The 22,771-nt window shown below is 43.9% G+C and overlaps 1 protein-coding gene across 5 annotated transcripts in view; it reads right to left on the reverse strand.

Annotated features, from left to right (window-relative positions):
- LOC141088278 (inter-alpha-trypsin inhibitor heavy chain H3-like) overlaps nucleotides 1-22,771 on the reverse strand; it is a 91,995-nt gene that overhangs the window by 66,087 nt on the left and 3,137 nt on the right. For 4 of the 5 annotated variants that reach the window (XM_073574291.1, XM_073574294.1, XM_073574293.1 and 1 more), the window contains 4 exons: nucleotides 15,660-15,677; nucleotides 13,675-13,841; nucleotides 10,491-10,595; nucleotides 1,564-1,726 (listed from right to left, as the gene is read on the reverse strand). In XM_073574291.1, coding sequence (XP_073430392.1) covers nucleotides 1,564-1,726; nucleotides 10,491-10,595; nucleotides 13,675-13,841; nucleotides 15,660-15,677 — 453 coding nt within the window. The remainder of the gene's footprint in view (nucleotides 1-1,563; nucleotides 1,727-10,490; nucleotides 10,596-13,674; nucleotides 13,842-15,659; nucleotides 15,678-22,771) is intronic. The other variant, XM_073574292.1, reaches the window with a different exon arrangement.

Below are 22,771 nucleotides of genomic sequence, written 5' to 3' on the forward strand. Positions count from 1 at the left end.
CAGGTGGCATCACGTATCATCCACTTATAAACTTTAACCAGCCACGCTTAACCCCTTTTACATAGACGCCCAGGGCCACAGACCGGGTCACCGCTACTGTGACACTTCCCTCTGAGATACCGGCCCCGTACCGAGTACCCCGCTGCCCTGGCGGGTGATCCAAGATTATCACTGCCTGAACTACAGCTCATCTCTGCTAGACCAACCACGCCCCCTCCTTTGCTAAGCAGCTTACTGTCAATAGACAATGTACACAGAGAGCCAGGTGTGGGCGGGGGCAGCTTTCTTAGCTCTGCTACATGCTACAGCTAAAAACTATGATTGCGTTGCAACTGCTGCACTCATGAAGTTAAGTGATACATCACTGGAATCAGGGTCTCTTTGCCTACATTATGCAGCTCTCAGAAGAGGTGGCAAAAACCTTGTGACACATTCTCTTTAAGCACTTATGAGAGATAAAGTAGCAACCTGTGCCTCTGATGAGACAGAAGATGGATTTTAGATTGCCTCGGACTCCTATTAGATGATGCAGATAAGTTTTAGTTGCTGATCATTGTTCTACATTAGAGATCATAAACAGGTTCAATTTGAAATGGACCTATAAAATGGATGCCATACAGATACACAGGACCTCCATGTTCCTCCAAATGTCTCCATATTCTTTAGGAATTTAGCAATAAAGGGAGAACATCCTTGTTCATCAAGCACCATACTCAGCTTGCACAGCAGTGCATGGAGGCTGTTCCGCTCCATTAATGGCGGACCCAGATATACAAGGAAGGACCCTTTGCAGTCCAGTAGGTGCTCCTTATCTCTTGGGCCACTGTGATGCTGCACAGGTTTCATCAAAGATATGTTTGCCTCTGTGCTCTATACTAAAGAGCTACACGGCCTCAGCAAGCTGACATAAGAGGACATGGTTCTGTTATGCACCTGGTTCTGTTGTGTTGTATTGCAATGAAAACTTTCCATCGCTACAAGCAACCTCCATCACTGAATGACCATCTATGTAATACAAGGTTAAAATCTGCTCCGAGATGGGTATACCGTGACGTTGGTGGAGTGGCTTAGCATACATTTTTTGCAAAAAACGTATCAACTAAATACCCTGTTTTTGTTATCATTTTTTATTAGCACTTGCTGTCTACTGTTATATTTTTTACAACAGAGCATTTTTGCACTTTTGTCATACTGTGTTTTTTCTTTGTGTTTATGTAATACAAGGGTAGCTTGTGCCAAAAAGGACACAAGTTGCTCATACAGAGAGGCTTTTCCCTCTGACTGCTCATACTTGGGAGTCCCCTCTTTGATATACCAAGGCCTTAATAGCATATGGACAGAAGATGTATTTTGCTAATGTCGAGAATGTACATTTTCATATATGATAAACTAAAGGCAACACATGATAAAATCACGATAAGACAATAATGTGCCAAATTTTGCTCTATCCAGTGCATTGACACACCTTTACTACTTACTGTATGTGTACCAGTAAGAAAAGCTAAAAAATACAATTAACGCAATATTTTATTGTCAGTCTGTGTAATATTACATAACCTTTACCTGGAAGCTTTTAACAAGAGTTTTAGGCTGAACTCTGATGAACATCTCATACTTTCCAAGACGACGTTTCAGCATTTCTTCATAGACCAACTGAAAAGTAACATTACTTTCTGGAGCCACATGAACGGACACAGTAAATTTCTCCATCGCTCTTCCAGAGGAGCTGCGTAAACCATCCACACGATTCAAATGTATTATCACACATACCTATAATATTAGTAAAACACAATAGCCCAATACTTTACAGAACACGAATGGCAGTAACCTAAATATATGGTCTGCCATGATAAGTGGTTCCACTCCATGGAACTATGCATACACAAGGAGAAAAAGGAGTGACTGAATCCAACAGTTTTTTATTATAAAAATATGAGAATTTTATTATAATTGGTAAGTATAGAAAAGCACAATAATCATAATATAATTACACATAAAATATGACACCATACACCAGAAGAGGAGATACACAACAATGATAGGGGGCACCAACCCACAAAAATGCCTAAGATATAATAGCCCTTATGGGATATAATTAGCAAACTACTGCCTATGTAAAAAATCCTATCGTAACCATAATATGTCTAGGGTGGCAGAGAGCTCCCAAAGCGTGCTGACATTATGGAAATGAAAAAGGTAAGAGTTCAGCCATACATAATTATGCCAAAAAGGTAAAGAGATTATAATGCGAACGCTTACCAGATGGTGCCCACTAGCCCCCGGTTGTAAAAGGAATCTCCAACGCGCGTTTCGCGCTTGCCACTAGCGCTTTCTCAAGGAGATGCCGCTAGTACTGGCGCAGGACCTTTTGTAACCATAACGATCATCACATGTCTGACCATGTGATATGAATGAACCAATCAAAAGCGGTTATAGCGGCGCATGCGCCGCGGCGCCAGCCAGCCCTCTCACATAGAGACAGACGCCCATCGTTGGACGCGCGCTCAAAATCAGCGCTCACGTCACAAGTATAAAGGGCACCGCCCCCATGGGGAGGAACACGGGAGGGCACACAACGCATGCGCGCAACCGCAGAGTCACGGTACAGACGTGACAGCTATTAATAAGGCTACATACAAACATGGAGAAGTCAAAAAAACACACAGATCAAGTAGCGATTACACCCACACAGTCCCACCCCACACAGAATGCCATCAAAATCAAAGATATAGAATAGATCTCTACATCCCCAGCTCAATTAACAGATATAACCAAAGGTAAAAAAAGTTCAATACATAGAGCAGGGGGAGATTCAAATACAGTATCCAATCGATGGCAACTGAATGGCTGGAGCCGGTGAAAAAGAAAACGGTGGATCCATGTATACCAGAACAGTGGCAGGAACAATAAAACTAAGAAATAAAAAATGAGAAACAATTAGAAATTAAGAACAATAAAAATACAAACGGGGAAAATGATGGGCAGTGGTGGACATGGACAACCCAAAAGGGTAACTTATTTTACAGGAAAGAGGCAAAGCTCAGAGACTCATTAAGACCTTTCGGGGTAATCGTATCCAGCATAACAATCCACTTAGATTCTCTTTGCGCCAAAATTTTCTTATAGTTACCGGCTCTGATCCCTAGATGAACCCTATCAATCCCCCTCACCATGAATGTCTGTGGGTCACAGTGGTGCACCAATTTGAAGTGACGAGGGATCGTCTTTAAAACAGAAAGATCGGTCACTGTCTTCGCCCCCAGAATGTCACGAACGTGCTCCCGGATCCTCACCCGGAGTTCTCTCGAGGTTAAACCCACATATATAAGAGAACACCCGCAAATGGCATAATATACCACATTATCAATGCCGCATGATATCCGTTCTGTAATCTGAAATTCTTTCGACCTGTTCGAATTATGGAATGTTGAGCACCGTGAGACATTGTGGCAGGCCAGGCAGTGGCCGCACGGGACCGAACCAGCCACAGGGCCCCTAGTGCCAAACGGGTTGATTGTGTCAGGGACATAATGGCTCTTGACCAAAAGATCCCTTAAATTCTTAGATCTTCTTGCAGTCATCAACGGATGATCACCAACAACCTGATTCAATGCCGGTTCAGATTTCAAAATGGCCCAGTGCTTCGTAAGAATATCTCGCATATGTCCCCACTCATGATTGTGAGTAGAAACAAAACGAGAAGGGCCGTGTGATCGAAAAGTACCATTTCTCCCGGAACTCTCTCTGCCAATTTGTGCATGAGGGTATAATAAGTCCCTACGTGCAGTTCTCCTCGCCCGGTCGTAACCCCTCCCTATACATCTGTTACTATACCCGCGATCCTGAAAACGTGTTCTCAGGTCGCGGGCTTGTTCCTCAAATTTAACTTCTGTGGAGCAGATCCGCCTCATTCGTAGAAACTGCCCGACAGGGACGGCCCTGATGGTAGACTGATTATGTGCGGATGTGGCATGTAACAGAGCATCTCTGCCACCCTAGACATATTATGGTTACGATAGGATTTTTTACATAGGCAGTAGTTTGCTAATTATATCCCATAAGGGCTATTATATCTTAGGCATTTTTGTGGGTTGGTGCCCCCTATCATTGTTGTGTATCTCCTCTTCTGGTGTATGGTGTCATATTTTATGTGTAATTATATTATGATTATTGTGCTTTTCTATACTTACCAATTATAATAAAATTCTCATATTTTTATAATAAAAAACTGTTGGATTCAGTCACTCCTTTTTCTCCTTGTGTATGCATAGTTCCATGGAGTGGAACCACTTATCATGGCAGACCATATATTTAGGTTACTGCCATTCGTGTTCTGTAAAGTATTGGGCTATTGTGTTTTACTAATTGCTCTTTGTGTTTTTTACAGAATTTCTCAGCCCTACTATGGATTTTCGGGCGCGCGACCTTACTTGGCGCGCACAACTTAATGATGCCTTCCAGGAGGGTGATAGTGTGGGCAGTGGTGGATTTGGTGTTGACATGCAGGAGATCATGGCCGAGTTCAGAGATCTCTTAAGGAAACGCACCAGAGTTTGGTGGAATTGCGAGTTTCTGGATAAATATATCCAAAAAGATCTTATCCCGAGGGGACTTCGTATCCAAGTCTTTCCCTCCTTCCCGATTCAGGATAATGACTTCAAAGATAAATGGGAAATCCTGGTTAATACCTGTTCTAAAGGGTTTCTGAATCTATTGAGAGAATATGATTTAAAAACATTAAGCTCCCTCGAGAGCGAAATTGAAACCTTACAAGTACAACTTCAGAAGGATCTTACTAGTGATGCCTTAAAAAAATTTAACGATGAGCTGGATGTCGACCTGCAAAAATGGGTGTCGGACATCCAGGCTCAAAAAACTAAAAAATTAAAAAGAGATATTCAGGATAAAACGACCGCTAAGGTGTATAGATGGCGGAACCCGGTAGAATGTTCTCGCTACCCATATAGAAACTTTTCACGTTCGAGGTCAAGGTCAACATCGACTAGATCTAATGTGACTATGGAGGAAGATACTGCACCGCAGGCTTCTAATCGCAGCGGGAATTCTGCACGTGACTTCATGTCACGACGTATAGTGACTCGTCAGTCCGCCAAAAATAAAAATCATACGGGGTATACTAAGGAGGGCCATGCCACTAGTCTCCAGGTGATTAATCTTTCATCATATAGTCTTACCCAGCCACAGCTAGAGGTTTTGAGCAAAGGTCTGACCTTCTCCCCAACTAACTCCTTTAATTTCTTTCTAGCGTTAAAAGACTTACATCTCTTCTCACGAAAATTATTGTTGCAAAAATTGCATCATAAAGATGAAAGTAGAGAGATGATGAGTGAGAGCGAGAGAGAGGCACTTCGCGCCCTTGAGGATCTCCTCGGTGAACAAGAACCTCCTATCCGGGGTAAGTTTCCTCCGAATATTTTGCCTAGATCCACAAGATTCCTGCCCCTATCACTTTGTCCCGCCATTGATATTTTTACTAAGTTAGTAATTGAGGACTTTAAGAAACTTTCCCCCCTGCGGAAATTTGACAACTTGACTTATAAGCAACGGCAGGCCATTAAAGAATTACAGTCAATCCCAGGGATACTGTTCAAGCCTGCTGATAAGGGCGGGAATATTGTGGTGTGGCCTATGGATCTTTATGAGCGCGAGGCGTATAGACAATTGAAAAATCCTCATACATATGAGAAGTTGTCATATAACCCCACTACCTCCTTCTCGCTCTCACTCCAGCGTATCTTGGTCCGTGCCCTGGATGAAAACATCATTTCCAAGACAGTTTTTGAGGGACTAATGGTCAAATACCCTAAGACACCAACTTTTTACCTTCTGCCTAAAATTCACAAGAACACCCTCGACCCTCCGGGCCGTCCGATCGTGTCTGGTATGGAAAGCCTGTGTGACCCAGTATGTAAATTTCTTGATTACTATTTGAAACCGTTGGTGGAATCACTACCATCCCATATCAAAGACACGACGGATGTCCTGACCCGGGTCGATGGCGTTCTTGTGGATTCTCATACTCTCCTTGTCACGGCTGACGTCGAATCCCTATATACCTGTATTGATCATAGTTTGGGGGTGGATGCAGTCCGCCTGTTCTTGAGGATGTCCGACCTGGACGGCTCCTTGTGCGATTTGATCCTAGAGCTGTTGCGTTTTGTCCTTACCCATAATTTTTTTGTTTTTAAGGATCAATTTTATCTTCAGCGGTGCGGCACGGCCATGGGCGCGGCCTGTGCGCCTTCGTACGCTAATCTTTTCCTCGGTTCATGGGAAAGATTCATTTTTGGCGACGAAGGCGCAACGGCCGCCTCCCATGTGCTGTGCTGGCACCGCTATATTGATGATATATTATTTTTTTGGGATGGGACGGCGCAACAGCTCGGGGACTTTATGGCGTGTCTTAATGTGAATAATTTTAACATTAAGCTTACTTATAAATATGATTCGAGGTCCATTGATTTCTTGGACGTTATCTTGGAGGTAGATCATAGACGTCGCATTCAGACTGACGTATTTAGAAAACCTACCTCAGTGAATGCTCTGTTACACGCCACATCCGCACATAATCAGTCTACCATCAGGGCCGTCCCTGTCGGGCAGTTTCTACGAATGAGGCGGATCTGCTCCACAGAAGTTAAATTTGAGGAACAAGCCCGCGACCTGAGAACACGTTTTCAGGATCGTGGGTATAGTAACAGATGTATAGGGAGGGGTTACGACCGGGCGAGGAGAACTGCACGTAGGGACTTATTATACCCTCATGCACAAATTGGCAGAGAGAGTTCCGGGAGAAATGGTACTTTTCGATCACACGGTCCTTCTCGTTTTGTTTCTACTCACAATCATGAGTGGGGACATATGCAAGATATTCTTACGAAGCACTGGGCCATTTTGAAATCTGAACCGGCATTGAATCAGGTTGTTGGTGATCATCCCTTGATGACTGCAAGAAGATCTAAGAATTTAAGGGATCTTTTGGTTAAGAGCCATTATGTCCCTGACACAATCAACCCGTTTGGCACTAGGGGCCCTGTGGCTGGTTCGGTCCCGTGCGGCCACTGCCTGGCCTGCCACAATGTCTCACGGTGCTCAACATTCCATAATTCGAACAGGTCGAAAGAATTTCAGATTACAGAACGGATATCATGCGGCAGTGATAATGTGGTATATTATGCCGTTTGCGGGTGTTCTCTTATATATGTGGGTTTAACCTCGAGAGAACTCCGGGTGAGGATCCGGGAGCACGTTCGTGACATTCTGGGGGCGAAGACAGTGACCGAGCTTTCTGTTTTAAAGACGATCCCTCGTCACTTCAAATTGGTGCACAACTGTGACCCACAGACATTCATGACAGACCGTGACTCGGCGGTTGCGCGCATGCGTTGTGTGCCCTCCCGTGTTCCTCCCCATGGGGGCGGTGCCCTTTATACTTGTGACGTGAGCGCTGATTTTGAGTGTGCGTCCAACGATGGGCGTCTGTCTCTATGTGAGAGGACTGGCTGGCGCCGCGGCGCATGCGTCGCTATAACCGCTTTTGATTGGTTCATTAATATCACATGGTCAGACATGTGACGATCGTTATGGTTACAAAAGGTCCTGCGCCAGTACTAGCGGCATCTCCTTGAGAAAGCGCTAGTGGCAAGCGCGAAACGCGCGTTGGAGATTCTTTTTACAATCGGGGGCTAGTGGGCATCATCTGGTAAGCATTCGCATTATAATCTCTTTAGCTTTTTGGCATAATTATGTATGGCTGAACTCTTACCGTTTTCATTTCCATAATGTCAGCACGCTTTGGGAGCTCTCTGCCACCCTAGACATATTATGGTTACGATAGGATTTATTACATAGGCAGTAGTTTGCTAATTATATCCCATAAGGGCTATTATATCTTAGGCATTTTTGTGGGTTGGTGCCCCCTATCATTGTTGTGTATCTCCTCTTCTGGTGTATGGTGTCATATTTTATGTGTAATTATATTATGATTATTGTGCTTTTCTATACTTACCAATTATAATAAAATTCTCATATTTTTATAATAAAAAACTGTTGGATTCGGTCACTCGTTTTTCTCCTTGTGTATGCATACCTATAATATTACATAACCAACCTAATATTAATTTGTGGAGATAACAGACAGCACAGAAGCCAAGCCAATATGGCAGCATCAGGATTGTCATTCGGATAATCTGAAGCCCAAATGGCCTACCACCATTAATAAAATAGCTGATGACAATAGTGCTGCCTAACCAAAGGGAAGGTGAACGTTACCCTGCTACTTTCATCATATATTTTTAGTAAATCCGGTAGACTAAACTAGGGTAGCACTGATCCATGTTACATAGATGAAATACTAGATATATATTAAAGAAAGCATCCCCCTTTGCCTTCACCATGCACCTTCCCTGGTGGTCATTTGTTAATCTTGACCAGCAAAAAAGAGGTGCAGAAGTGGCTATGCTTGTATGTGGCTCTCTCTTTTTCAGTCTGGGGGGGGTATCACTGATAACTGCCATAGACTGTTATAAATATATGAATATATACGCCTCTCCTATTTGTGGTCAAATACAGGTGTGATGGGGATCCACTAAATTTTTTGCTCATAGCTCTCTACCAGCATTAAAGGGAATATATCAGCAGTTTTCTAGACCATAAACTACATAAACTAACGTCATCTTGAAAAGCACAAGAAATGTTGATTATGTTCATACCTTTGTATTATAAGTCTGTTTCTCGAATGTTTATGCGAATGAGCTCATAAGTGCAGGGGGCTTGGCCTGCAACTAAACTCTCCGGCCTCTCATCCCTCCGCCGGCCTCCTGGCAGTTACTGATAGGTCTCTCCTCTCTCTGACCCGCTCCCCACCCGAGATCTCACGCAAGTGATGTCATTCCCAGGGGCAGCGCATGCACTCGTTGATAGTCCGGCTCCCCTAATTTCATCAGGACATCACTATGTGTGCTCGGCATCTGGGAATGACGGTGCCTAGGTGAAACATCGGGCAGCAGAGTAGGTCACAGAGAAGAACGAACTGTTAGTCACTGACAAGGAAGGAGAAAGAGACCGGATAACTGTAAGCGTAGGGCCAAGACCCTTGTACTGGCCATCTCATTTGGAAACCAACATATGGAAGTCATCAGCATTTCAGATGCTTTACGTATATGAATTTAGTTTTGGGTCTGAAAATCTGCTGACAGGTTCCCTTTATTCCAGTCTTCTCCAATTTGACACTACAACTTGCAGCTTGAACTGATGGCCGTGACAGTATCAACCTGCGCTAGAAGGTCTTCATCAGGCTGCAAACAAATGATCCAGAGAATCTCCAAGACCCTGCATCAACATGGGCTCTTTGGAACTATCCTTCCGTGGTATATTGGTCTGAAGCACTTCATTTTAGCTTTATGATACTGCATTATTTTCTGATATGAACTGTTTGGTTTAGTGTATACATATGGTTTTAATCCTGTTGAGGGTTGATTTGCTACCATGTAGGGGTTATTTGACTACACCAAAGTCAGGGCCTGTGTTTTGTACTTTTTATGGATCCTCTGGAATAAGATATCGGTTTGAAGATATCAAGGTATCATTTTGTTCAACTTTCCTACATGACTTGCATGCCCATACAGATGGCTTAGGGGAGATGATCCTACTCACAAATGCCCTTTAAGGCCTCTTTCAGACATCCGGTGTCAGGGGTCCGGCGGCGTGCGGCGAAAAGTCGGGCCGCCGGATCCGGCCTGCAGCGGTGACACCGGATGTACATGCGGCGCCTGATGCGGCTTGGACGACATTTAAAGGGGCCGCAGCACCGGGGGATGAGAGAGCCAGCCGGAGAGAGATCGGGAGGCGAGAGAGCAGCCAGAGAGACAGCGGGGGACGAGAGAGCAGCCAAAGAGAGAGCGGGGGATGAGAGAGCAGCCAAAGAGAGAGCGGGGACGAGAGAGCAGCCAGAGAGACAGCGGGGGACGAGAGAGCAGCCAGAGAGACAGCGTGGGACGGGAGAGCCAGCCAAAGAAAAGTATGAAGCATATGGAGAGAGAAGGAGAGAGAGAAGGGGAGGGGGAGAGAGAGATGCGCGCCGGGCACTTGTGGGGTTAAAGCTCACAGTGCCCGGGCATGCGCTGTTGAAAAAGCCGGTCCAGTGCTGCAAAAAAAGTTTCAGCCAACGTTTTTTGCAGACGCCGGACGACGCATGTTTGCCGTATTCGGCAAAACCCGGAGGCGCCGCATGTCCATCCGGCACGATGCGGCGATTATTACATTCTATGTGAAAAAACCGGATCCAATTCCGGATCTGGTTTTCACAATTTTCGCCGCATCTTGCCGGATTTAAAAAAACGGATGTGTGAAAGTAGCCTAAACTAGATGTTTTTTTTCTAAACTGCTCAGAAAGATGTAACTTTTATCTAATGAATATTAGCATGCAATACATTAAAAATGAATACATACTGTATAATAGTAAGAATTACCTCACCAGTCCGGCTGTTTGGCCCCTAGATACAGCTTTATCATACTGTTTCTTTGCATCTTCCTTTCCCTTAATCACTCCTGGATATGATACTCCGTCTATTATCCTATGTGTTTAATATAAGTAATGGCCATTACAAGTAAAACAATAAAACACCTACAATATATCTAACTTTTAAATCAACTCATAGCAACAATAAATATGTCACGGCAAGGAGCCAAGTTATCCAGAAATGCTTTTAGGCCAAATACTATTGATTTTTAACATTATTTCAATTTACATGTTTTAAGGCTTTATTTAGCATATTGCAAATAATAACCTAGAACATGACATAAAATGAACGATCCATTAAAGGGAATCTGTCAACAAGTTTTTGCTATGTAATCTGAGAGCAGTATAATGTAGGGTCTTAATAGGCTGTGTGCTGTTGTTTCCATACCATGAGTGGTTTCTCACTAGGAGATTATCACTGCCTGGACTACAGCTCACATGGGCCCTGGACAGACCACACCCTCTGATTAGCAGCTCATTGTATATAGACACTGTATATATAGAGCTTGGTGTGGGCGGTGTTAGCTTTCTCAAATCAGGGTCTATTTCCTACATTATGCGGCTCTCAGACGAGGTAGCAAAAGCCTGGTGACAGATTCCCTTTAAGACAAAAGTCACATATAAGGATTGGTGTATCATGGGTCCTGATGATAACAAAGGGAAAATATAGATGAAACAAAGGATTTGGAGAATTTTTTTTCACTTTTTTTGGCTAAAATTTAATTTTGCAATTGTGTTTCATGAGCCATTTTGCACCGTTTGGCTTCTAGGCTTCTTGTTTTCCTTCTGTCAGTGAGCTGGTTCTGGCAGGGAGATTGTAACTCTTTTATCTGTATTTTACAGCGCTCAGCTGATGCGTGACCACAAACCACATGAAACGAGAGATGAACTTTCACATGATTATAAGTCAGCTGAGAAACTCTGGTAGACTCCTCTTCGGAACAAGCTCACTGACAGATTCTTAGTTAACTCATTCTCAGCCAGCAATTTTTTGTCATATATAAATTGCACTGGAATTTATTGTGCTTTAAAATAAAAAATATAATATCTTATACAAGAGCCACCGGAACAGGATTGTCAGTGATCTTCCAAGTCTTAAGAGTCAACTCATCATAAGAGCCCAGTACAACTTTGTCAAATTTGCGGAGTGGAGGAAACTTGTTCTTTCCATTGGACTCAACAGTAAAAGTTGCACCTGATCTGCAGCCGCTGATTGCCTGCAGCTATTATGTGACCGTGTCTATTAATTATCAGACCGATAGGCGTTGCCAGCTCAATGTCAAATTGTCTTATATCTTATAAAATGATGCGCTGCTGCATATTTGACACAGTCGTCATTTCTTCTATTAATCAGCTTAGGTCTACACACCCACAGCAGTTATGCCCATATGATAGCAATGATGTACATGTATGTCAATTTTACAGGAAAGGGTTACCGTAGCCCTGGGGGGTCCAGTCTCTCTAATAATAATAAAGACAACTCCAAACTTGTTACTATGAGACAAAATTGTGAGGAATATCTGAGAATATTTCTACTTCTTGTAAGGAAGCAGAAAGCTCCTTGGGCTGAGTAGGTGTACGTTGGTCTTGTGTCAATCCCTGCAATGAGGACTTAGGGCAGGGTTGCATATTAAAGTTTCTGGGCCTTGAATCGAACTCTATAACAAGGTCCATAAACTTTCATGAAATTTATAGTACTGATGACTGACCATTGAGTCATTGGAGAAATAAAAGGTAAGGATCACTGTGATCTCACAGATCAGGGAAAACCAACATTGGCATTTCTTTAGGCTATGTGCACACGGTGTGGATTCACCTGTGGATTTTGCACAATCCGCAGGTAAATCCGCAGGTCAAAAGACCTGTGGTTTACCTGCGGATTACCCTGCGGTTTATCACCTACACAATGGAGGAGCTGGCAAACTGCGCGGAAAAATCCGCAGAAAAGAATGACATGTCAATTATTTCTGCGGATTTGAAACCGCAGGCAAAACTGCGCGGAAAAATCTGCACCGTCTTCACAGCGGTTTCAATTTTCCATAGGCTAGAATGGTACTGTACATCACCTGCAGTTCTGCTGCGGATCCGCAGGGCCAAATCCGCTGCCGATCCGTAGCAGAATCCGCACCGTGTGCACATAGCCTTATGTGGATTTAAAGGGGTTATCCAGGACTATATTTTTTTTTTTTACTACGGGCATAAAAACTAACAGACAGGTAATTACTAACTACCTGCCTTTTGTTTCCAACACTGATCTCTACCAGACATTCCACGGCTTCTGCTGATGTCACATCGACAGGACAGTGGCTTCTCTTCTGCTCTGTTGATAGGGTGTGACTGCCGATGTCATGCTGATTGACAGCCGCTCCCTCCTGCATAGCTGCGAGGAGTTAGATGTCAATCAGCATGACGTCTGCAGCCATGCCCCATTGACAGAGGGGCGGCTTCTCTTCTGCTCTGTTGATAGGGCTTAACTGCCATTGTCATGCTGATTGATAGACGCTCCCTGCTGCATAACTGAGGAGGGTTGACTGTCAATCAGCATGCTGTCTGCAGTCACGCCCCATTGACAGAGGGGCAGCTTCTCTTCCGCTCTGTTGATAGGGCGTAACTGCCATTGTCATGCTGATTGATAGACGCTCCCTGCTGCATAGCTGAGGAGGGTTGACTGTCAATCAGCATGATGTCTGCAGTCACGCCCCATTGACAGAGGGGCAGCTTCTCTTCCGCTCTGTTGATAGGGCGTAACTGCCATTGTCATGCTGATTGATAGATGCTCCCTGCTGCATAGCTGAGGAGGGTTGACTGTCAATCAGCATGATGTCTGCAGTCACGCCCTGTCGATAGAGCAGACCTGAAGAAGAAGAGCTGCTCTGTTGATGTTGAGCAGCTGAGTCACCGGCAGGAGTGACCAATGACCACCGGTAGTTAGCAACTACCTGCCTGTTAGTTTTTAGGTCCACAGAGAAAAAAATTGTCCTGGATAAACCCTTTAATGGTTTCTGTGGCCCAGATGCATCTGCAACCTTTGCCCTCCTTGTAGTTATGCCCCTGACTCCTGGTACCAGTGAGCGCTTTACTAGCCATAAAATGTAATCCTACCACTTCTTGACATATACCTTTGTTGTACTTACATCGTGAAATTAGTTATAAAAGCGGTTTTTGGTAAATCCACATCAAAGTTGGCTTCTTTTGATACGTTGGCTCTATTAACAGCTTTGCTTGTGATGACATTATGGGCAAAGCGAGATGTCACCAGGCTGCTGATGTCTGTACTGTAGACTTCGATATCATTCAGCGGCTGAATGGTGTAACACAGAACAGAAAATAGGTTATTATAGTATGAGAAATGTTTATATGATAATCAATAATGCCGCTACGTTAGCAACAACCATGGGTCCAGCAAGCATGAGCGAACACTCCAAATTGTCTAATCAACACATAATACAAGTACACAAGAGGCTAAAAAAGGTGCCTCCCTTCCTTAACTACAGGATTGAAATTCCCAAATAAATCTGGTTACTTGGTAAAAGGAAAATATATATACACCACAGTAGGGTAACTAAAAACAGTATGTCAACAATATGAAAAGCATACAGTATATTGCAAATAATCAGTTCCCCAGCGGCTCAATGGTCGCATACTGGTAATAGAGTAGATAATGTACGCATCCAGGTAAGGTTTGAAGGCTCCTGGCTGAATGGAGCAGTGATCTATCATATGCACTGATACTATTACAACTAATGGAAACACCAATGATTGCAAAGCTCTGCACTCAGCTTAGAATGAATGGAGCGGCAGGGCTCATGATCAACCTCTGCTCCATTCAATGCTACAATTCCTGGAATTGCTGGGGACCACGGCGGTCAGACTCCCCTTGGATAGGGGGTATACCTTTCAAACTTGTGAATACCCATTTAACATCATGTCTCCAGTAGGGTATCAAGAAATACCGGAGCCCATGAAATGGCCAGTAACATTTTCCATTCTATGATGGACAAAAAAAGCGCCAAACAAGACTTTTTCTATGTTTGGGACTGAGAAGTAAGCAGATCCAGGCAGATGATAGTGAGAGTCCTCAACACACTAGCAGTCAGCTGATCTTTGGTACATTTTCATTTTACTTCAAAGTCTTGTATAATGTAAAATGGCACTCTACACGGCAATGCGAGTTGAGCATAATAACAATAAATCAGTGACTTTGTGTCTAAGTGGCTTTTTTGTTATGTTGCTTCCGGCATGTTTCGATATATTAAGTGGCCAACCCATGTAACTGCTTGGCGCTCCATGATGTAAGTGTCCTGGAGTGCCTTGCCTCGAAGTACACATATGTCATTAGATAGCAATTATCTCATCTGTCTCACCAATTACCCATGTTTGAAGAATGTTTATTTCCATTAATCAATCCCTGATCTATGCAGTCTTGGTGCAACTCTGCAGACTATTACCTGATCAATAATAATTGAGAAATGTCCAAGGCACTGAATCTTCTTCTCCAAGGAACCTCTTTATTGGTTACTGCATACAAAACATAAAAACTACATGCAACGTATCGGCCACAGAGGGTCTTTTTCAAGCCAAATGTAGTAAAAAGGTGGGAAGTTGGCTTGAAAAATGCCCAGTGTGGCTCAAACGTTGCATGTGCCTTTTACCTTTTGTATGTGGTAACCGATAAAGGGGTTACTTGCAGAACGTCCGATGGTTTGAACCTTTTTTGATTTCAACCCTTACCCATGAGCATGTGCTCTTCCGAGTACTCCTGTTGTGTTCCTTATTAGCGAGACACTGCCGAACTTCTCTGGTAGCTGGTTAACTCTTAAAGAACAAGAGCAACTACAGTCTGAAATTGGACATGCCAGATCCTTAGCCCCCCAACATCATCTGTTGGGGGAGAATCAGAAGACCATCAATATCAACAAGTAGTTATGGGGGTCTTAAGACAAACAGTGAACAGTGAAGTGGGGACTCCTAAAGTGTCATACTCTTTTTCATCCATGCTACCAAGCCAAAGATTAAAATGTATAAAGACTGTCTGGCATTGAGAACTATTGTACCTCCATGTAATGTCCCAGTCTCTTTTCTATACCTGTGTATGTGCTGTGTTGTATCCAGTACTTACCTTATCGTTGCTTCTTTTCTGTAGAAGAGATGAAAACGAAAAAAAATTACATATTAAAAATATAAAAAAATGGAACAAATCTTACCAACGATGACTGAATTATGTAAAACAATAATGCTATTTTGTTTTTATATTGCGTTTTCTCAATTTAGATGTTTTTCACTTCAGATGTTTAACACCTGTGTCCAGTCTGTTGAAAATTGTAGATACAAGACAATAAGAGAAACAGAGCAAAAAGCCTGCTGATGGTTCCCTGCTCTCCGACAAGTGATGAGCATTTTTCAAAGTAATTTTTTAGGAGGATAATGCAACTTGCCATTCAGCAAAGAGTGTTGAAGTTTTTGTCAGGTGTAGAGGAGAAGACCAGGTTGTGGGTTCTGACAGGGCACTGGGGCCAGAACTGCTGGGGCCAAACCTACTGTTGCCGGGGAAAGGAAATTGGAGATGGGGCAGACTCTCAACCTGTGTAGCAGGGGCGTGTCGAGCCAGGGAGGTATAAAAGGGTTTACGTAGTAAAAGAAGGGGGCTTCCCGCCAGAGAGAGGAGTCAGACAGTACCGATGCCAGGCTGCGGGGAAAGATAGGCTGCATAGTAGTGGTGTAGCGAGGACTCCCAGGTTTCGGCGGGTGTACGGAGGAATGCACGCCGAGTGGAGGATTGCGGAGGACTCCACTCTGCAGCGCTGCAGCATAACGGACTAGAGGCTCAGCAGGTAAGACCGGTGACCGCCCGCTGCCCCCAGAAGTGAGACTGATTTGTTAGGCGTGGAAGCCGGAAGAACTCAGCATCAGCCTCAGTCAGCAACCAACCAACCATCTGACCCAGGAAAAGAAACAGACAACCGAGTCACGCTAAGTGGAATTTTAGACTGTCATTTTGAATTACTCTTTCCCTGTTTACCACTCATTCTTTACCTGTTTATTCCTTGTTGCTCCCTGCGTGGAGGATACCCCTGTACTTATAAAACGAGAAATTGTTAACCCCTTCTCTGTGCTTCTGTGTCACTGCATCTGAATACCTGTGTTACACAGGAAAGACATATGAACTCAATGGCATGGCTAGAAAACAGTTTAGATCCATGTGATAGAACATTTTTGTTGGAAATGAAAAAAATTCACTAGGCTGTATCACCTTAGGCTAGGGTCACACGACTGATTTTCTTTCATCGGTCCGATTATGCCAATTACACTCTGATCAGATTTTGATCAGAGTTTGAACAGATTATGATCCAATTTTCTCAAATGCGGATAATTATTTTTTTTCCATTTGTCCATTAAGTGTGTCCTTGAAATTCGGACTGCACTTGAATGTCATCCAAGTGCTTTCTGATCCTTTCCATGGACCCATAGACATGAATGGGCAAGTGCCATCTGATTCAATGGCAAATCATGCATGCTGTGATTTTTTCCTTAGACTGACTCGTTCTGATGAAAAAGTCAGACATATGCACAGTCCCACAGAATAACATGGGGTATGCATAGCACTCGTCCAATAATTATGGTCACGTGCACGAGCCCTAAAGCTGATCTGTCAATTCGTCTTTGAGAAAGTTAAGAAAGTTGACACTACCTTGATGTAGAAAAAATATTAGTGATGCCAGTCTAGAATTCAGAACGATTATGGTTGACATTTCAGATAGATGGTGGTGCATGGTGGTAGGACATTTTGCTTAATTCTAGTATAGGAAAAACCATGGCACTCCATTTTTACAGTGAAGGTTAGATTTATTGATGTCTCAGCATGTGATATTCAAGGAAAATTAGACATCACAGGGTGACTAACGTTTTGGTCAATGGAGATGTTGAAAGCTGCTATCCTTTGACTTGTGATCTACCTTGATCATGACATGATGACACAATAATAAGTGTATTCTTTTTCACTGCAAAAAGGAGCACAGTGTTATTTTTCTATACCAATGAGAAAATTCAAAACGGTCTTAGGAGCGTAGGAAAGAGACACAGACGAGAGATGGGGTTAAACCACAACGCGATTCGATGGAGGATCCGTCTTCATCAGGTGGATGTTTATCCCATCTCTCGTCTGTGTCTCCCATCCTCCATCGGAGGTTCTCAGCTGGAGCTGCGGTGGAGACCCGACATCCTGTCCACCCCTGGGCTGCTTCCTAAGCACTCCTTTATGACTGCTCATTACTGACTCATTTTTCTATACCAGTCCCAAATTCAGGTTTGGAGGGGAGCTACAGAAAACTAATGAGGATTTTTTGTTGATTATTTCATATTTAATTTCCTTAAAATTATAGTTATTTTTCTCTACTTGTTCTGGAAACCGATATGCCATTTATTTATTATTTATTAACGGCCTTCTGCTCGAACTCGAGTCATGGAGACTTGATTGATAAATGCTTCTGTAAGAAGATCGATCTTGTGAAAGCCTAGATAGGTCCACCAGGGTTTTCTCTGCCGTTAACTTCATTGTATCAAGCCATCGGGTTGCTGGTCTTCCTCTTTGCACTGTTCCTTCTACTCTTCCAAACACGATGTCCTTCTCCAGTGATTGTTCTCTTCATATGATGTGTCCAAAGACGGCAAGTCATAGCTTGGTGATCCTTGCTTCAAGTGACATGTCTGGCTTGATTTGTTCCAAAACTGATAAAATCATTTGACTCATGGAGGGTTTATAAACTTTGATTGTTCAGCTTTTTTTGTCATATTTGGGGTTTGCATATTTGCTGCCCAACAATATTGCTACAGAGAGGGAAACAGGAGCAAAGCAGGAAAGCCCGAATCTTGTACAAACTTATGCCTGACTGTGAGGAACTCATATGGGATAACTGTGTGAGTAGATTGTAGGTGTGCACAAGATTGCCAGACAAGCTATTGCAGTGCATTGCTGTCAAGAGAGGGGATGGGGGAAGCACTTGTTCCAAGCACGGAGAGTGAGAGAACTGTGCTATAATAGAAGTGACACAGGGACGGTACCAGAAAAGGTGCTGGAAAACATGACCCCAGTGGAAGCCCACTTTTCATGTTTGTACCAATCTATTTCTGGTCAAGTGGTTGCCTTTTGTAAGAACGTTTGTAACCATCAAGATTGCTGCCTCTTTGTTGAGCTGTTCTCAATGTATATTTGCATTTCATGTCTTTCTATGATAACTGTTATGCTCGCAGGTGGCGCACATGGTTCGTGGCCCCACTGTGCCACGGACCAGACCTACCTTGGAGGGACATAACTAATCAGCTACCTTGATGTTCACTGGAGCCTATAGTGGTGAGGTCAGGCTTGTGCAGCAGGCAGCTGCCAGGTGCCACTCCAAGGAAGCGTCCGGCAGCAGCAGCTGACCCCAAAGGACTAAGCCGTTAATCCAAATTCCTAGACAGGACAGGACGGCCACTGGGATTAGAGCAGACTGTGCAGACAAGACGGCAACTTGAGATGAGTTCAGACTGTGCAGACAGGACCACCACTTGGACAGGTACAGACATATAGGTCTCATTAACAGTTCTGCTACCGCCGATGTGGTTACGGGGTACAGAAACCATGGACGTGATTACAGGATATGGATACCGCTAAAACAATGACAACCTATACTGAACTAATGGCACACAGGATACGGGAATAGATTTAACAGACTTGTGACGGGGGACCTGGTAACATACAGTTGCACACACCAAACCACCTAACAGTAACTTTAGGGGTTGCTCAGGCACCTCCCTACTGGGGAGGGTGACTTTTATATAAGATGCCTCCCAGCTATTGGCTGGGAGACATCTTGCATGTGGAACACATTAACTAAATGCCCCACAGCTGTTAGCTGGGGGCATTTACCATGTGCACTTGAAGCCCCTTTAAGAGCAAAGGAGGGCGCGCACATGCACACTAGGCACACCACCAAAACACATTGCGGCATACACAGGGAAGGAGGAGGGGGCATGCAAGGAAGCTGCTGCAGCCAGAGCATTGTGTAAGCTGGCATCACTGCATGTGGGAAGGAGGGGAACCATGAGGAGGCACCAGCAGATGTTACAGTATCTAGAATCAAATAGATTGTCTTGCTTAAAAATAAAAAGAGACAAAGATGTTTAAGAAAAAAAAACACACTTGCTAACACTTAATTTTTTCACTAATTTAGGTCAGATGCACTTGTGACTCCTCAATAGTTCATGCCAGTCAGTACAACACATCTGTTGAGGCCACTCATTGGCTGTATTGGTGAAGTGATCACATTGTCACTGGCAGCGACAAGAGGCGGGACCGCTGCATCATCTGTTAGTATGGGATCAAAAAGGTGAGTAGATTTTTTGTTACTTTGTATAATTTGTCTTTTCTTTCTTTAACCCTTTCGCGCCTGAGCCTGTTTTTGCCTTCGTGACCAGGCCAATTTTTTCAATTCTGACCAGTGTCACTTTATGAGGCCATAACTCTAGAACGCTTCAACGGATCCTGCTGATTCTGACATTGTTTTCTCATGACATATTGTACTTCAGGATAGTGGTAAAATTTCTTAGATATGAACTGCGCTTATATGTTAAAAAAATCGAAATTTGGCAAAAATTTTGAAAATTTTGCAATTTTCAAACTTTTAATTTTTATGCCCTTAAATCAGAGAGTGATATCGCACAAAATAGTTAATAAATAACATTTCCCACATGTCTACTTTACATCTGCACAATTTTGGAAACATAATTTTTTTTTTTTGGAAGTTATAAGGGTTAAAAGTTGACCAGCGATTTCTCATTTTTACAACAAAATTTACAACACCATTTTTTTTAGGGACCACCTCACATTTGAAGTGAGTTTGGGGGGTCAATATGACAGAAAATACCCAAAAGTGACACCATTCTAAAAACTGCACCTCTCAATGTACTCAAAACCACATTCAAGAAGTTTATTAACCCTTCAGGTGCTTCACATGAATGAATGGAATGTGGAAGGAAAAAATAAACATTTAACTTTTTTTCACAAACATTTTACTTCAGAACCATTTTTTTTATTTTCACAAGTGTAAAAACAGAAAATGAACCACAAAATTTTTTGTGCAATTTCTCCCAAATACGCCGATACCCCGTATGTGGGGCTAAACCACTGTTTGAGCACACGGCAGAGCTCAGAAAGGAAGGAGTGCCGTTTGACTTTTTCAATGCAGAATTGGCTGGAATTGAGATAGGACGCCATGTCGCATTTGGAGAGCCCCTAATGTGCCTAAACAGTGGAAACCCCCACAAGTGACCCCATTTTGGAAACTAGACCCCTTAAAGAACTTATCTAGACGTGTCGTGAGCACTTTGAACCCCCAAGTGCTTCACAGAAGTTTATAACGTAGAGCCATGAAAATAAAAAATCATTTTTGTTCCACAAACATGATCTTTTAGCCCCCAATTTTTTATTTTCACAAGGGTAACAGGAGAAATTGGACCCCAAAAGTTGTTGTCCAATTTGTCCTGAGTACACTGGTACCCCATATGTGGAAGAAAACTACTGTTTGGGCACACGGTGGGGATCGGAAGGGAAGTAGTGACGTTTTGGAATGCAGACTTTGATGGAATGGTCTGCGGGTGTCATGTCGCGTTTGCAGAGCCCCTGATGTGCCTAAACAGTGGAAATCCTCCATAAGTGACCCCTTTTTGGAAACTAGACCCCCCCAAGGAACTTATCTAGATGTGTGGTGAGCACTTTGAACCCCCAAGTGTTTCACTAAAGTTTATAATGTAGAGCCGTGAAAATAAAAAAATCATTTTTTTTCCACAAAAATGATCTTTTAGCTCCCAATTTTTATTTTCACAAGGGTAACAGGAGAAATTGGACCCTAAGAGTTGTTGTCCAATTTGTCCTGAGTACGCTGGTACCCCACATGTGGGGGGGACCACTGTTTGGGCACACGGTGGGGCTCGGAAGGGAAGTAGTGACGTTCTGGAATGCAGACTTTGATGGAATGGTCTGCGGGCGTCATATTGCATTTACAGAGCCCCTGATGTACCTAAACAGTGGAAACCCCCAATTCGAATTCCAACCCTAACCCCAACACACCCCTAACTCTAGCCCTAACCCTAGCCCTAACCCTAGCCCTAACCCTAACCCTAACCCTAGCCCTAACCCTAGCCCTAACCCTAGCCCTAACCCTAGCCCTAACCCTAACCCTAGCCCTAACCCTAGCCCTAACCCTAACCCTAACCCTAGACATAGCCCTAGCCTGCCTACCTGCTTTTTTTTTCTTTACTTTTTTTTTTCTTTTTGTGTTTTTTATTTTTTGTATTTTTGACTCATAGTAACGCCACTTCTCCTCTGATCTCACACTGGCAGATGATCAGAGGAGAAGCAGCGTTACTATGTGACAAGATCGCTGCCCGGCACATAGTAACGCCACTTCTCCTCTGATCTCACACTGACAGATGATCAGAGGAGAAGCAGCGTTACTGTGTGACAAGATCGCTGCCTGACACAGCTGTGCCAGGCAGCGATCAGCTGTGCCAGGCAGCGATCTAGTCACACTGTAACGCTGCTTCACCTCTGCTCATCTGTCAGCATGAGCTCAGAGGAGAAGTTGCATTATAATGAGGGAGATCGCCGGGAAACAAGCAGCTTTCCCAGCGAGCTCTCTCATTGGCTGCTGTGACGCGACTTCATCAGGACCTGAACCAATCAGGTCTCGATGACGTCGGGGGTCCCAGCATGCATTGTGCACCGGGATCCCCGCGTTATAAGGTATGAGGGGGTCCCGGGGGGCACAAAACCGCCGACAATAGATAAACGTCGGCGCTGCACAAAGCCCAGCAAGCGCCAACGTTTATCTGTCACCCCATACCCTCGAGTATGAGATGCTGGCACCGCCATTAGGGGCTTATCTACAGCATTCTTTAATGCTGTAGATAAGCCCCCGATGTAACTGAAAGATAAGAAAAATTAGTTAGATTATACTCACCGGGGGGTGGTCCGGTCTTGGTCCGATGGGTGTTGCGGTCCGGCGCCTCCCATCTTCTAATTATGCCGTCCTCTTCTTTGCTGCCTGTCGTGGCTCCTGTGCAGGTGTACTTTACCTGCCCTGTTGAGGGCAGAGCAAAATACTGCAGTGTGCAGGTGTCAGACCTCTCCTGGCACCTGCGCACTGCAGGACTCTGCTCTGCCCTCAGCAGGGCAGAGCAGTGTGCCTGCGCAGG

This window comes from Dendrobates tinctorius, unplaced genomic scaffold, assembly GCF_039654945.1.
Source record: "Dendrobates tinctorius isolate UK_male_01 unplaced genomic scaffold, ASM3965494v1 ptg000038l, whole genome shotgun sequence".
Lineage (NCBI taxonomy): Eukaryota > Metazoa > Chordata > Amphibia > Anura > Dendrobatidae > Dendrobates > Dendrobates tinctorius.